Genomic DNA, 14,980 nt, shown 5'->3' with positions numbered 1-14,980 from the left:
TCTGGATACAATGGGAGACCTTGTCCTTTTTAAGCTAAGGTCGACAACAGGTCTCAGTTTGACTGAGACCATTCAAGGCTGAGTAGCAATTGAGACAGGATAAAGTGGAGATAATAAACGGCTGGAAAGTATGAAGGTTAAAGAGAACTGAGAAAGACTTCTTAAAAAATTGTAGCTGAGACTTGAAGGAAATCAGGGAATATAGGACCAGAGACCAGAGAAAGAGACTTCCAGAAGTGGGAGAAAACCAGTAAAAATGTCTACCTGAAAAATTGAGTTTTCTTTACAGGGAACATCAAAGAAGGAAAGTGTATTAGACATTGGAAGAGAGGAATGTGTAAGAAGACTGGGAAGATGGAAACATTATTAGGGCTTGAAAATCAAACAGGATTTTTTATTTATTGAAGAAAAGTCCCTGTGTAACTGTGCTTAATTCTTTTTCAGAGCTCCCTGCAAGGACAGTTGATTTGTCTACAGTTAACCTTACAGAGCTAGTGAATGGGATGCTGACCAGAGCCTTGAAAGGTAACAAGAAAAGGGGATTTTAGCCCTAATCTGTCTCTTGAATGAACCCAGGAAAGACATCAGAACTTTCTTTAACTCACTTTGTTTATCTATAAAATGACAACTTTAAAATTCATCCTACCAAGCAGAACTATTGTCAGGCTCAAAAGAAACAATGACTCTACCACAAATTTGAAAGTAATCTGAAATGCATTCCAAGAATGATGTAAATGACAGCTTTTTATTACATTGCAGATTATCCTGATAATAAAGAGAAGTTAAAAAAGAATATTGGACAGAGGGAGAGAGTCATGCTGGGAAGGGTTCAAGTTTTATATTGACTAATGATCCTCAGGAAATGACTTAGCTTTTCATTGGTCCAGACATGGCTCTAATAATTTGTTGCTGTTCATTCCTGTGTAATGCTTCAACACCTTATTTGGGGTTTTCTTGGCAAATATACTGGAGTAGTTTGCCTTTCTTTTCCAGATGAAGTAAGGAAATTGAAGCAAACAGAGCTAAGTGATTTGCCCAGAGTCATACAGCTAGTTAGTGTCTGAAGCCAGATCTGAATCCAGGAATAGTCTTCCAGACTCCAGGTCAGGCACTCCATCTAGTGTACCACATAGCTGTCCCTTTAATTACTTAGGAAAGAGTATCTGACCTACATTAGATCTTCCAAAAAATAAAGAAACTATTACAACTTTGTAACTCCAAAAATCTAGCATTAATTTTTTGTAACAATGGGGACCAGGAAAAGGAGAGACTATGAATGTGAAAATAAATTTAAATATTTAAAAAAATTATGAGTCACAGATATTAAAATAACCTCTTACTGAATTAGAAAGCTCCTAAAGATAGTACAAGGGTCTGTCTTGAAGGCACATTGAGTAATGAAAAGAAAGATGGATCTGGAATCAGAAGATTGTGCATTTAAATCTCAGCTCTACTAAATAGATCCTGTTATCTTTGATTGTCACATGACCTGTGTGGTCTCGGTTCTTACATTTATAAAAATCAAGAGATTGAGCTTGATGACCTGTGAGGTCTCTTCCCTTTCTGGTATTCTGTGAATCCACAGCTCAAGTAGGAGAAACTTCTAAGTCACCATCAAAATGTAATCGGTTTCCAGTTCAAATAATCAGACAACCCATGTACAACCTACCTTCCCTCTGGAGTATTTCCTAAATCTTGGCTATTTTCTAATATCCATTTGAAACAAAGCCAAGGATGTATTTTGTTGTTGCTGTTCTTGTTTTCTCTATGAAGGTGTGTGTCCCCTCCTAATGCCAGAAATATTATCTCTGTTTCGCAAAATCTTCATCTCCTAGGAAAGACTTGTCCCTTGTCATAACTCACTGCTTTGCCTTAAGAAGCTTTTCTTCTAAAGATGGAACTAATAAACAATTAGTCATGAGTATACTGATTAATAAAGAGACAAGGATAATTAAATATATGAATTAAGAAAACCTGCATTTAAATTTTGACAGAAGCTTAACAAGCGACTCTGGGGAAGTCACTTCCCATTGGGGTCACAATTTCCTCATCTCTAAAATGAGAGGGTTGAATTCAGTGATTTCTAATGTTCCTTTAGTTCATAAAGCTATGAACCCATTACACAATTCAATTTCTAATAATAACAGTAACAAAACATAGAGCACAATTGGAGAGACTATATTTGTAAAATGGGAGCGCGAATTATAGATATAAGATAAAAGATTAAATTATCTCTAATATCTCTTTCCATCTCTAAGTCATGTGGCTCTAAAAAAAATAATCTCTCCCCTGAACTCTTATAGAATTCCATGTGATAGAGAAGGTAGATTTGTTCTGGGTTTCACAGGGCAGAACTAAAAACAATAGATGGGTATTGCAAATAGGCAGATTTTAATTCGATACTATGAAAATTTCCTAACAATTAAAGCTTTACAATGAGGGATTGGACTGTTTTGGGAGGCAGCAAGTTTTCTCTATTCTTGAAGTTCTTCAAAAGGATCTATCTGGATTACCTCTTTTCATTTATGATATGGAAGTATTTCTTATTCAAGTGCAGGCTGGATTAGATGTAGATGGTCTTTGCAATTCCTTCTGCCTCTGAGATTCTAATAGAGCACTAGACATGGGATCTAAAAGACTTGAGTTCAAATTGACTTCATACTTACTAGCTGTATGACCCTGGGCAATCCATTTAACCTCAATTTCTTCAACTGGGTATCATAATAGCACTTACTTTCTAGATTGTTATGAAGAACAAAAGAGATTATACTTGTACAGTCCTTAACACAGTGCTAGGTACACAGTGGAGCCTGTATAAATGTTCACTATTTTTCTTAAAATAATATTTTGCTTTTAACTTTCCTATGGCCCTTATCATACTTTGGATTATAATTTGGAGATTTGTATGCTTGTTTCATAACCTCTTACAAAAAAAGTCTACATCTTAAGGATAGGAAATACTTCTTATTTATATGTGCAAGCCCAGGTAGTCCATAGTCTATTAAGAGTACGCTGATAAATATTAACATCAGGCATTACAAAAAAAAAAAAAGAAGAAGAATGTGCACAGGAAACATTTTAAAGTTAAATATGCATTATTAACACTTTTCCCAACACTTTAAGTGAGGCATTCTATATGAAAAGCAACATTTCTAAGTGAGTAGTAACCAGATTAAAATATAATTGGGAATTATTTAAGAAAATAAATAAAAAATATAATAAAATACAATGTTAATATGTAATTTTTGCAGTAGGGATCCTTATGTAAGGTTTAGTGGCAGCATTTTCTATCTGAATTTGACACTCCTGGTCTAGATAATCAACAACATAATAAGTCAAGTCTTGTAGCATTTGCGGTTTTTGAAATATAACTGCTCACATTGAATATTTAATATTTGCTCTTGGCTGGTTTGATCTGGCTCCAGCACACCCTTGGTTATTGATAGTAAAAAGCTAATGAATATTTACTGAATTTAATGCATTATTGATTGGGCAGAAACAATAATTAAACTCCATTAAACACTACTTTATGATAGACTAGACCCATGATTTCATTGCTATATGCAATATAGAAAACTATAAGAAAACAATCTCTTCCAAAACAGTTTGGCACTTTTCCTAAAAATTAAATAGTCTTATAGAATTGCCTAGTGTATTAAGTGACTTTCCTGGAGCTAATTACACAGCCAGTGTTTGTCAGAAGCAGGACTTAAAGCCAGTTCTTCTAGGCTTTGAGATAAAGTCTCTTAATGTGACATGCTTTCTTTCTCACATGTAACCCATCTTCAATAGTTTGGAGATTTTATAGTGATACAGAACAACATTATGCCATTATTTTCTATTATACTAAAAATGAGCCAGAGAAACACTAGTTTAGAGAAAATGCCAATTAATTAAGAATCCAATTACCAGTCTATTGAGTATTTTCTTCAGTGAATTTCACCTAGTTCTAGACACCCCAATCATCTAAATTCTTCATTCAGGAAATGTTAACTGGACTTCTAATAAACATTGTTTAAGGTACAGAGAGGATAAAAAAAAAAATTCAGTTCCTGAAATCAAGGAGTTTATTATCTAGGTTGCTCTTAATGTCCATCCATGAATTCCTGTATAAGTGCATTTTACTTTGTCTTTCCATGAGGACAAATGAGATAATATTTATAAAGTACTTAGCCCAATACCTGGTACATAGTTTGAATGTGATAATTTATTGTTCCTTTAATTTTTCCTATGATAGTGTGTTCCTTAGAAATTTTCCTATCAGTACTCAATATTGTTGTTCAGTCATTTTAGTTACGTTTAACTCTTTGTCACCTCATTTGGGATTTTCTCTAACAAAAGTGCTAGAGTGGTTTTCCATTTCCTCCTCCACTCATTTGACAGATGAGGAAACTGAGGTAAACAGGGTTAAGGGTCTTGTCTAAGATCACACAGCTTGTAAGTGTCTGAAGTTGGATTTGAATTTAGGTCTTTCTGACTCTGGTGCTCTATCCACTGAGCACCTAATTGTCCTTAAGTATTCAGTACAATATTCTAAATACTTAAGATATTTGGAAAAATTTTTGGTCAATTTTGCCCATACTGTTACTCAAAGATATTAAGGCAAATGGTTTCCTGAGTTCTCCTGTGAAAAATCTTAAGAAACATATAGTTGGTATGTTAGAACACTGAATAGTCCTAGACTTGGGCCTTGGAAATATGGAATTTGATGGAGAAGGAGGAAAGAAATCTATGAAAAATATCCAGGGAAGTAGCAGCATTCTACATCAAAATGGTGCCTGAATATGGGATTCAGTCCCAATTCCACCACTAAAGAAAGGGGCATTTAACTTTGGTCAAATTACTTAAATTTTCTGAATCTCAATTTCCTCATCTTGCAGATGAAAGGGGATTGTTAAGAGGATCTCTGAGTTCCCCAGATTGAACATTCAATGTTCTTTTTAAGTATTAAAGATTCTGAGTCCAAAATGTTATTGAGTGACTTTGTGTATTGTTTTTCTCCAGCAGACAGCAAACAATTCTTCTCCTTGCTGAGCATAACATCTCACAGCTCATTTGCCTTCCACAAGTTTTCGGTGGTGATATATAACAGTAGGTACCATCAGGTTGGGAAGTTTGCTTTCTTTCTGGGAGCAAAACAAGATTGGGATGAGGCCGAATGGTTCTATCACATTTCAACATGCAAACTTTTTCTCTTTGCAGTTTCTAACCTGAAAATCATGGATGCCACCAAGTTCCCCACACGGTACTGCTACTGTTTAAACAATCAGACCAATGACCTCTCAGGTGGGTATGATTATCCACAAAAATTGAAGCCACCTTAATTTTAAAATAAAAATACTTGATTGAGCTTGTCTTTTCCATCTATATTATCCAAGGCAAAATCCTATTAATTTCCTTTCTTAATTAATATTTAATTACCACATTAATAGCTTCTACTTTTCCCCTTATGACCTTTAGGAGTCTATTGTGGAATCCTACCTGCATAATACCCAGTTGCTAAGCAAGCAGAAACTAATAATTCCCTTGTAGCTTTGATCTACCATAGGCACTTGAAAAACCATTTCCTTACAATGACTTTTCATCCAGGAATTTAAAATAAGTTAGAAAGCTCTTATAGTCTTTGGGATTTGTAAACCATAGTTCTGGTCCAGCTAAAGGCCCTTGAGTATGGAAAATCAATCAAAAATCCAATTCGACAAACATTTGGGCAATTCAAGAGGCAGCATGAAATAGTAAACAGAAGGATGTCATTTTAATCAAAAAGATATGATTTCAAACTCTACCTCTGACAAATTCTGTCCCTGATGGATATTTGCTAAGTCATCATAGGTAAACCATGTGCCCTAGATAACTCTTTAAAAATATAAGGCACAGACAAAAGTTGAAAATCTGCATTAATGAAGCATTTGTAGATGAGGACTTCTACTTTTAAAACAACAATAGAACAAAATTCAAGGCACTATTAGGTATTTTTATTACATAAATGAACCATGACATAGTCCTTGGTCACCAGGAGGTTTATAGTGTCCTGGTAAGATAAGACAAGTACTAAGGTAAATATTCTATAAAAGCAGGATAATAGGATCATAGATTTAAGACTAGAATTCATTTTAAAGGTTAGTCAGTTTATCCCCTCTTTTTATTGTTGCTAAATCATTTTTCATTGGGTTCAACTCTCCATGACCCTCATATAGGGTTTTCTTGGCAGAGATACTGAAGTGGTTTTTACCACTTCCTTCTTCATCTCATTTTGTAGATGAAGAATTGAGATAAACAAGGTTAAGTGATTTTCCCTAGTATATAACATTTTCTTAGTATATAATAGTACATTTCCCAAAGTTGAATTTGAATTCATGAAGATAAGTCCTTTTGGTTCCAAGTCCAGGACTCTATCCACTGCACTACCCAGCAGCAGAAATTGAGGCCCACAAAGGTAAAGTAAGTTGCCCTAAGATAATAAATAATAGTAATGGAATTGGAATGATGTGTAGTATGAGGTAAAGGCAATGGCAAGATGTACACAAAATCCTCTAGGGAAAATTTGGAGAGGGGCAGCAAATATTAACCTGGGGAAGATCAGAGAAGATTTCTTGGAGAAGGTGGCACCTTACTAGGCTGAAAGGAAGAAAAAAGATTTTATAAGTGGGAATATGGAGATTTGGGGGCTACAACATAGTCTGAGTGAATGCTTAGAATTGTGGAGAGAATGAAATAACTTTCTTTCAATAGAATTTGTCTTCACTACCATATTCTAGTAGTCTTAGAATGCTGGAAAAATCCTTTTACTCCTGAAGCATTTTCTTTTGAGTGGTCCTTTCCTCCTAGAACCCTTGCCACCATATTCTGGTGGCCTTTTCATTCAGGAAGATCCCTTTACACTTGCAGTACTTTCTTATTGATCGTTTCTTCCTAGAACCTCCCTTTAAAAAAAAAATACACTCCCTTCTCCCAAATCAGACATGTTCATTTCTTTCATTCTTCTCTGCTTTTTGTCATAAAAGGCATATATAAGAGCAAGAAACTGATTAATCAGGTGTTGAACCCCTTGAGAAAGAAGGAAAGATTGTGGTTAAGATGGCTACCTGAACTGAAGCAAGCAGCTCTCACACCTACTCTAGTAAAATCCTAACAATAGTAGTGGATTGAAAAAACAACCAATACACCTGATGAGAAACTAAAGTAAATTCTTTATTCCATTCTAGAAACACATAAAGTCAACAAGAAGTCCTTGGACAACTGGAAAGAGGGCTTGTCAGAAAATCCAGCACTAGAGCCTTTTCAATTGCTCCTTAATTCCAATGCTTTCCTTCTATTGATTATCTCCAATTTATCCTATACATAACTCATTTGTGCATATTCATTTGCATGTTGCTTCATACAATAGACTGTGAACTCCTTAAGAGCAAAGACTCTCTTTTAGCATCTCCAGCACCAGCACAATGATTGGCACATAGCAGTCCCTTAATAAATATTGAATGACTGACTAAAGATAGCTTTCTAGCCTGATAAGAGATAGACCAGAGACACATAGCCACAGGGCTCCATATTCAGAGGGAAAAAAAAGAAAAGAAAAACCCCATAATAATCAGAAATTGACATTATAGAATGTGGAAACCCACTGAAATAAGGAGCAAACAGTACTTTCATGGCAGCATCTAAATCCAGATAAACCAAGCCCTGAGGCATAGTCTGCAGCATTCTGTCTTGAGACATCATAGGCAACTATGAAGAGATATCACGTTGAACCTCAAAGATCCAAAAAGTCCTACAACCTATTATTTTTCTTCTTGTGGACATTCCTTGGAAAGTAGAGATCAGTATCCTAGATGGTCCAAGTCAAGTTCAACCAGTATCAAACACCTACCCCAAAACATAGCAGTTAACAGAGTCTGGACCTATCCCAAAAATCCCAGTTCAAAAGTTAAAGTTGGAGATATGATTAAATAGAAAAGACATAGTGGATTATAATTTTAACTGATCCAGAGATACCAAAAAATCCAATCTAGAAGGAGTATCACCATAACAAATTCAAGCAGAAATCAAAGGAAAAAAATATTTTTCCATAAGAACTATTGAATACCTAGAAGAAGTGAAACAAAATATTTTTTAAATAAAATAAAAAGTCTGGAAGAAAAAATTGAAAAAAAGATAAGCTATTTAGAATAGAAAGTGATAAACCTTACCCAAATAACAGACTTCCTGAAAACTAAAGTAGATCAAATAGAAATCAATAATTCCATGAGACAATAAAAAATATTTGAACAAATCAAAATTTTTTTAAAATGTAAGGCCATAAAATGAATTAGAAGAGATAATTTAAAAATCACTTAATTATTTGAAAATTATGGTTTTTAAAAAGCCTGTCGACTGAATTTCAAGAAATCATAAATAAAATTTAATAAGATCTATTGAAATGAGAAAGAACAGAAAAAAAAAACCCCACAATTCTCTCCTGAAAGAAACACCAAAAGAAAAAAGTCCTAGAATTGTTAAAGAGAGAATCCAACACAAAGAAAAAATCTTGCAAGCATCCAGGAAAAAATTATGTATGTAGACCAGAACCATAGTCATGATTACACAGACCTGTTGGCTTCCACTGTAAAGACATGGAGAGGAAGGAATACAATATTCCAAAAGGTATACAAGCTTACAAACAAGAATAACTTACCCTGAAAAGATGATAATAATCCTATAATAAAGAAAATGGATCTTTAATGGAATTGATGATTTTCAAACATCCTTATGAAAAGAATAGAGCTAAGTAGGGATTTAGTAATTCAAATATTAGTCAAGAAAATTTAGAAAGTTAATGTTTTCTGAGCAATTAGAAAAGGATGAATGATGTTGTGGGGCTAACATTGTGATAGAGGGAGAAGTGAACTTCAGAACTCTAAAGTCTGTTAGGAGTATTGGGGAGTTAAATAGGAAAAAATAGAAACTCTGAGGATGAATTGGTCTGTTCTATTCTGAGAGTTTTAGGAAGGAAAAAAGAAGAGAAGAAAAGGAAATTAAAGGAAATAAAAGGAGTTAAATAGGAAAAAATAGAAACCCTGAGGGTGAATTGTTCTGTTCTATTCTGAGAGTTTTAGGAAGGAAAAAAGAAGAGAAGAAAAGGAAATTAATTAAATAGGATATGAAGGAGGAAGAAGGAGATGCTTTTTCTTGTAATTGTTGTGAGTAAAAAGTCCAAATTTATATTTGGATAAAGGTAGGGGTCAGGGAGTCAGTATCAGATAAATAAAGGAAAATTAAGCACAAACCCATGCTTTACACACACATATACACATAAGTTTGGTATAGAAATATATTAAAACTTAACAAAGAAACAGGCAGGACTCAGGAAAGACAAGTTAAGAGGGAGAATAATGTCAGAGACAGTAATCAAAACTGAAAGAAGAAGGCATGGGGGTGGGATTTCCACTAATTGAGGAATGGTATTATATAAATGTAATAGAATAATGTTATGCCTAAATAAATGATGAAAGAGATGATTTCAGAGAATCCTGGAAAATATGAACTGATGCAGAATGAAATGAGCAGAAATCTATACAAGATTATACAACAAAACAAATAAAAAATTCCAAATTTAAAAGACTAACTCTGATCAAAACAATGATGTTCCCCAAGAAACTATGTTGAACTGATAAAAAGCTGATAGACATAAGGGGCAGAAAGAACATACATTTGGGAAATAAATCATTGTGTTTTTTTTTTCCCTTGATTGTAATTATTTGTTACAAGGGTTTTTCCTCTCTCTGTTTTCAATGATTAGAATAGGTTGGGGAGAAGGGGTAGTGATGATGATACCAAAAAAGAGGATAATTGTTATTCTTTTTTTTAAATGCACAGAAGATAAGGGAAGGAATCAAGAAAGTTTTGATAGTTATGAAATGAATGAATTATGTACTTTACAAAGTTCATGTGAATAAATTATGTACTTCACAGTTTTTATATATCATATAAAATCCTCTTTTATCTTCTACTTTATATGTAGAAATATTCATTTTTGATGTTTATAAGTTCAGATAAAAATATTTAAATTTAAAAAATAGAAAAGGTAGATTCACCTGTAAGCCAAGAAATGACACTGGTGATAAAACTCACAATAATAATTAGAAATTCTAGTGCAAAGGAGCAAGTACCAAAACAATGAATGAAGTGGAGAAAGAAAAGAGAAGACAAAGACCATGTTATCAGCAGGCTACTTGAAGTGAGGCTGCAGAGGAATGAAACAGGTGGGTGAGGCAGTGAAGAGCATATGAGATACAGGTATCAACTTGGTCAGGGTACAGCAATTTTTACTTTCTTACCCTTTAAGATATAGAATGGGGTCAGAAAGGGAAAGGCAGTTAAAAATAAGGGGAAAAGGAAATAATAGAATAATGGAGCTCTCCCTCACCATGAGATGCTGTACCTTTTAGGAAGCAAAGCCCTAAAAAAGGGGTTTGAAGATGGCTAGGGAAGGAAAGAGTGGTGGTGGTCTTTGAGTTTGCATGAGAGTTAAAAAGAGTAAACAAGTATAGGGTCTATGACACTTGTCTAGCAGCAGATCTTCTAAAGAGATCTTCCAATATCTTCTCTACAGGGAAAAGGCCTGACCATCTCACCCTAGTTACAGTTCCAATAATACTAGAACAATTCATCTCACAGAGTTGTTTTTAGGATGAAACAAACCTTAGTAAATTATAAGGCACTTAACAAATGTCACCCATTACATACAAGATTATGCTAGGAGCTGTGAGAGACTATAAAGTATAAAATAAGTCATCTTCCTCTGTGTCACTCATACCTTCAGAGAAGGGTTCATGGAAGGGGAATGGTAAGGAAACCATTCAAACTAGAGCAAAGGAGAAATTCAGAAGCAACTGAAAAATGAGTCTGAAAACAATTTTTGTTTTTTTCTCATGTGTTTCTAAATATGGATTACAAACCTGTTTTATTCCATCTTCTAGATTTTACAGCTCTCCTAGTTGACATCATAGGGAACTCCACTAGCTACCTCATGGAAATTTTCAAATCGACTTCCATTCTTTCAGGTAGGTCAATCATGAAAGTCCAAGGCAGATTTGGGATTTGGCATCCCTAAGTACATACAAGTCAGCCACCACTTTCCTCCTTTTCCTGTTGCTGTCTTTACATTTAACAAATCAAGGTTTCAAAGTTAGCACTTGGCCTATAAATGAAGCTTGGGATTGTAGGAGCATGGAATGATAGCATCTTCATCTAGAGCTGGAAGGGAAGCCCTTTTAGGCTTACTTGATCACTTTATATATGAGGAACCTGAGACCCAGAGTGGTTAAGTGACTTGCCAAGCTTCACTGGGCTGTCCAAGGCAGGATTTGAATCCAAATGTTTCTGACTCCAACTATAGTCCTCTATCTATAATATATACTACCTCTTTTGAATCCAGAAACAACAATCCACATACAATAATCCACCATTACCCATATTGTTCTGTACATATATAAGTATATAGCAATATATGTATTTATTGTTTCAGTCATGTTCAACTCTGTGAGTTTGGGGTTTTCTGGCAAAGATATTAGAATGGTTTGTCATACTCTTCTCCAACTCATTCTACAAATGAGAATTTGAGGCAAATAGGGCAAAGCGAATTGCCTAGGGTAACACTTACATAGCTAGTAAGAGTCTGAGGATAAATTTGAACTCAAGAAAATAAGTCTCCTTGACTCCAGGCCTGGTACTCTGTTCTCTTCACCACCTAGATGCCTTTATATGTATATATGTATATAATATATATATATATATATATATATATATGTGTGTGTGTATATGCATATGTGTGTATAGACATATACATATGTAAGTATTACATATATCTATATACACATATGTGTTATAGGTATAGATACAAATATAGATAATTGGTCTGTGTTATGGGTGACTAGCCAATTCATTCCTTCATCCTACTACATAGATACAGCTACTGTCAGCTAATTAATAACCAGGAAGATAGGTGACAAAAGAGAAAGATGTGACTCAGTTAATGCTAAAAGAAATTTGAGGTTCATATTACAGATGTAATTATACAAATGCAGTAACTTCATTCTGTGAGCCATACAAGAAAATCAGTTTTACAAGTGGTCCTGGAGGGAGAAAATGTGGAGTCTGCATTCTTTTTTGTGATGCTTATTACTATATGGCCATGTACAAATTCTCATCTGTAAAAATAAGGATAAGAGGACCTGACTTACTTACCTCCTAAAACTATTAATAGAGAAATATGATCATGAGTCTGTCCTATGTCAGTGATATGATGATATCCTGAGGGGCACATTTGAAGTTTGGTTTGGTTTCTCATCTTACACAAACATATTACCTAGTTAACCATTAAGTTGGGGGATGTGAGAGACTGCAAGGAATATACCTTGATTTGCTCCTTTTTTGAATAACAAATTAACTGATTAATAAAAAGATTTATCTAATCCATTTCCAGGCAACTGGATTGTCAACAATTTGACAGGAAACAAATGGCCTAACATATCCATAGTATCATAGAATAAGAGTGAGACAGAAGAACCTCCAGTTATTCATTCCCACTGTTCAGTTTTAAAGATAAGAAAACAGAGGCATGCAGAGGAAAAAAAAAAAAGATTTGCCCAGAAGTCACACAGTAAGCTTCAAAGTAAAAAATTTGATCCCATATACTCTGATTATAAAGCTAGTTCTCTTCCTACTCTACCATGATGTACTCATGTACTACTACCTAGTCCTGTCCTGGGAGTTTTATCGCTCAGAATTCGCATCAGGTTTCATTATGTCCAGTTGTCAGTATCAATTGCCACTGAAGAACTTTGGATTTATGTTGTGCATTACACGTCCCTCAACATCTAGGTCTGGGAATTTTCATTTATGCAGAGAAATTGTAACATGGATGCAATTACAAAGCTGTCAGCATGTATTCATTTGTCTTTCAGTGAGTCAGAGCACTGAGTCTGACTGCATCTACATCTGTGTGATGACAGGGAAAACAGGTGAGACAGCTGATCTTTTCTTATAGATGACAGAAATAAAATGTTGCTCTCTAGTTGGAGGAATCTTTTAGGGGGTAGAATTTTGTTTTTCCCAATAATGTTTTTCTTCTTTTTCTGCAGGAAGAAATCTTTCTGACTTCTGGGAAATGGTGGAAAAATCCCCTGTTATTAATTACACATTTACCAGTAATGTGTCTGGTGTTCTGGGTAAGTGGATTAAAATACAAATAGACATATGGGTAGATATGGGTAGATAGTGCAGATAAACAGGGCAGACGAGCAAGCAGACAGACCACAGGGATGTAGGCAGACAGGCAGGAAGGCAGAGAGATAGGCAGACAGACAGATACACAAATAGAGCACACAAGCAGATAGCAGGCAGACCGGACAGACAGACAGGCAAACCAGCAGACACATAGTCAGGTAGACAGATAAGGCAGAAAACCCAAGAGAAAGCAGATAGGCAGAAAAGCAGAAAAGTCCTTTTAAGAGGCGAACTTTCTGGACAGGAATATCTGCTTATTCTGAGAGAGTTGGACTAATCCAGAGGATGTTTCTGAATTCCAATTTATATTGCCCTCCTCTCTCCTTTCTAAGTAAATCTTGTCCATCCTTCAAATCTCTACTCAGATGTCAGCCTTCTGTTTGTGCCATAGTAAAAAGCCTCTTTGATTTAGCTAAAAGTTCTTGAGTTCCAATTATGGTTTTTCTACTTCATATTTTGGTAGGGTCATCTAACTTCTCTGGACCTTAATATCTTCACTAAAAAATCAAGGGGATACACTAGATGACATCTAAAACCTCTTATACATATCCCCTGCATAATCCTCTGTTTTGATCCTCTGAGATGTATTCTAGATCTAGATCATCAACCTATAGAAGGAATCACCTTAAAGATAATATGCTTTATTCAAAAGTCCTACTGTAATCATCAGATCCTTTGTCTAAGAAAAGTCTTAACCAATTCTCTCTCATGGCATGTTCTGCTTCCTAAGTAATTAAGCATTATGGTCAATTAAATATTTCCTATGTGACAAGCAGATGCAGGAGAGTATCACCCTGGCACAATATAGTGGAAAGATCCCTGATTAGACTGGAGGAGCCAGCATTTGAAATCTGGCTCTCCTACTTCCCACCTTCTTTGGACAGGTCACTTAAAGTCTATAAGGAGGTTGGAAGAGATTACCCTTATGGAATAATTTCCATCTCTAAAATTATTATCTAGGGATTTCTAACTATCCTTCCAAGTCTGAAAATTGCTGATGTATATAGAATGTCCCAATAAATCTTAGTACAGTCTTACACTGCTGAAGTAGTGGTCTTAAGATTTTGGGTCAAGCTATTTAGAGCAGACACAAAAATGCATATAAAATAATAATATACAATCCAGTTTTTTTAAAAAACCAGATTTTTGTTTTACTTAACCTGATGTCACCTAAATTATATCTCCATTTTGCTCTTTCCCACTAAAATACTCCTTTGTCAATTTCCAGCTAATCCAGGGAATTAGTGGAGAGTTTCAGAGGAGCCATTTTCTATAGAGTAGGCAGAGGGGCCATCAAGTGGTGGAAATAATAATAGCAGGGTTTCCTTAATTCTGAGAATTATAGATAGCCAGAGATTTATGTTTAATGAAACAGATGCTGAATAAGGGTAAGCATAGGACCTAAGGGTCACACAACTAGTAAGAATCAGAGTTGGAATTTAAGTGTTAATTTGTGATTTATCTAAAATCACATTTATGGCAAAGCTGGAAACCAGAACAGCTAAATATGGTGTGTTTTTTCAGACCCCAGTCTGTAGGGGATATTTTTGTTTTAGTTGGAGGGATGTCTAACCCAAGTATGTGAAAGCTTCCCTCTATGGAATGGTCAGACAAGAACAGTGTTCCGACAGCCATGAAAGTAAATAAAGTAGACACTGTAGAATAATTGGAGTTCTGGTCGTGTCAAAGATACCAAGGTCATCCACTGAATCCTGGC

The 14,980-nt window shown here is 34.9% G+C and overlaps 1 protein-coding gene across 1 annotated transcript in view; it reads left to right on the top strand.

The window, feature by feature from the left end:
- The window catches only part of HHLA1 (HERV-H LTR-associating 1), a 59,052-nt gene that overhangs the window by 3,832 nt on the left and 40,240 nt on the right, over window positions 1-14,980 (top strand). Inside the window, exons 3-8 of the mRNA XM_012541830.2 lie at window positions 445-525; window positions 5,005-5,091; window positions 5,203-5,286; window positions 10,956-11,039; window positions 12,942-12,998; window positions 13,119-13,205. Of these exons, the coding sequence (XP_012397284.1) occupies window positions 445-525; window positions 5,005-5,091; window positions 5,203-5,286; window positions 10,956-11,039; window positions 12,942-12,998; window positions 13,119-13,205 (480 nt within the window). The remainder of the gene's footprint in view (window positions 1-444; window positions 526-5,004; window positions 5,092-5,202; window positions 5,287-10,955; window positions 11,040-12,941; window positions 12,999-13,118; window positions 13,206-14,980) is intronic.

The sequence above is a fragment of the Sarcophilus harrisii genome, chromosome 1 (assembly GCF_902635505.1).
Source record: "Sarcophilus harrisii chromosome 1, mSarHar1.11, whole genome shotgun sequence".
Classification (NCBI taxonomy): Eukaryota; Metazoa; Chordata; class Mammalia; order Dasyuromorphia; family Dasyuridae; genus Sarcophilus; species Sarcophilus harrisii.
The sequence above is the reverse complement of the archived record's forward strand: the minus strand, read 5'-3'. Positions and strand labels throughout refer to the sequence as shown.